This window comes from Petaurus breviceps, unplaced genomic scaffold, assembly GCF_028583685.1.
Source record: "Petaurus breviceps papuanus isolate PSGF00001 unplaced genomic scaffold, PetGlider_PUasm1.0 567, whole genome shotgun sequence".
In the NCBI taxonomy this organism is placed as follows: Eukaryota; Metazoa; Chordata; class Mammalia; order Diprotodontia; family Petauridae; genus Petaurus; species Petaurus breviceps.
The window spans coordinates 9,598,815-9,600,944 of record NW_027186383.1 but is presented as its reverse complement, the minus strand read 5'-3'; the positions used below and the strand labels follow the sequence as shown (position 1 = coordinate 9,600,944).

The 2,130-nt window shown below is 52.8% G+C and overlaps 1 protein-coding gene across 7 annotated transcripts in view; it reads right to left on the bottom strand.

The window, feature by feature from the left end:
• Window positions 1-2,130, bottom strand: part of ARMC9 (armadillo repeat containing 9) — a 134,677-nt gene that overhangs the window by 75,728 nt on the left and 56,819 nt on the right. For all 7 annotated transcript variants that reach the window (XM_069103261.1, XM_069103265.1, XM_069103264.1 and 4 more), the window contains one exon: window positions 563-655. In XM_069103261.1, the coding sequence (XP_068959362.1) occupies window positions 563-655 (93 nt within the window). The remainder of the gene's footprint in view (window positions 1-562; window positions 656-2,130) is intronic.

Below are 2,130 nucleotides of genomic sequence, written 5' to 3'. Positions count from 1 at the left end.
ACACACACACACACACACACACACACACGGGCTCAGTGGCCCTGGACGGGGCACTTCCCCTCTGAATGTGCCGGGCAGAACAGGTGCTGACCTGTATCACTAGAGGGAATTTCCTCACTGGGAGAGCTCTCCCCTAATGGTGTCACAGGGCCCATCCAATGAAAAAAAAGTCCAGAAACTCATCTTGGCCTCCTGAGCTGTTCTCCCATGTCTCTCTATGGCTCCCTCTTCACCATTCACTGCTGTAGTATAGCTAAGGCCTAATTAAGGCCAATTACCTTGTAGCATCTGAACTGCCAGGGTCCAGCTCAGGTCTTTCATAAGTGGGACCCCGGGGCCAGAGGAGACTTGTTCACCTGCCATTCACACACTCACAGCCAAGGGAGAGCAGACCAAAGGACAAATGGGGCCAAAGCTTCAGGCCAGGTTCTGCCCACTGAACTCCCCATCACAGACCCTATTAAAAGCTGGCCCAAGAGCCACCGCAGGCACTGAGCCCTGGGAAGAGTGACCACCACGAGGGAGGCCTGGGCTGGGGCTGCCAGCAGGGGCTCATACACACCTGGTTGTTACTCTGACAGTCCAGCAGGTCGTTGCTAATGTAAGCCTGTAATACAGTCTCCCTTTGTTCTCCAGGATGAGATGTGGTCAGGCGCTAGGAAGGAAGAGAAGAAAGAGAAAGAAGAGGAAAAAAAAAATCCAAAGGTCATTCTTTCATGTGGTGAAAAGGGCCTAGGCCAGAGGGAAAAAACCAATCACTATGCACTTAGTAGGTGCCTCCTGTGTGCTGGGCGGGCTCTGAGGAGCCAAAGACAAAAGGGAAACCTTGGCCTTCAAGGAGCCTGCACTCAAACCCAGAGTCAGCACCAGGCAGCCAGGGAGGGAGTGCGAGAGCCCCGGAGGCAGGGGATGGTTGGAGGGGACATGGAAAAGCTTCCCACAGAAGGCAGCCCCCTGAGCCACATCCTGAAGGGAGAGAGGCTGCCCAGATGGAGGACAGTCATCAAGACACAACAGGCTGGTGGGAGGAGGGCTGTAAACCAAGGAAAGTGGGGAGCCACTTCTGTAACGATAACCACACTGGCATCCCCAGGAGGCTGTGGGCACAAGGTCTTAGATCTGCTTCACTAGGAAAGAGAGCTGTTCAAGGAGTTAAAGATCTTTTCAATTACAATCACTGATACAGGGGAAGAGTCAGAACCCTGAATGTCAGAGGAAATACAAGCAGGGAAATAAAGACCAGCCAACAGGGCTCTGACTGCTGAATCAGCTATACACTTCACATACAGGTCTGGATGGAGAGAGCCCTTACATCTGAGCAGTCGGGAGCTCTGAATATACAGTCCCTCAGAATCTTGACCAGGGAATCACAAGATCCTTCTCATAAACAGCCCCCAAAGCAAAATACCAGCTAGGAGTGTCTTGGTGTGGAAAGGCCTCACAGCCCTCCTGACTCAGGGCCTAATTAGAAACTAGAAAAAGGTGTGAAAGCCTCCCCCCCCCCAGCAAGCCTCCCCTAATGGGCTCCACCTGAGGCCCACTAATGGGCTGAAGAGATCTGAAATCCCATGAACATTACAGTGGGTTCAGAGTAGAATGGGAAGTGCCCCGGCCCCAGGACGCCAGGCTCTATGCCTGCGCTCCACTCTCTGGCATCTCCAGCTGCTCAGCCTCTCCTTGGCCTCTATCCTCCCCTGTCCCCATCAAGCTTGGACTATATCCCTGGACAACTAGCTTCCGACAGATGGGTTTTCCCCTTATCCTAGAGACAGCCGGTGACACAGTCGATAGAGTGATGAACCTAGAGTCAAGGAGACCTGAGTTCAAATGTGACTTCAGGCACTTACTAGCTGAGAGACCTTGGGCAAGTCACTTCACTGTCATCTGCCTCAGCAACTCATCTGCAAAGTGGGGATAACAGCACCAGCCTCCCAGGGCTGTGAGAATGAAATGGGACAATATTTATACAGCACTCTGCAAACACTAGTTACGGTACTGCTGTGGTCGTGATGCTGCTGCCAGGACTCAGGCCTCCAGGACGTGCCCCTCCTTCCCTAGCTCCCCTTCCTCCCTCTTGTTCTCCTTTTCTCTTTCCTTCTGTCCATCTCTCTTTTTCTCTTTCCTTCTGTC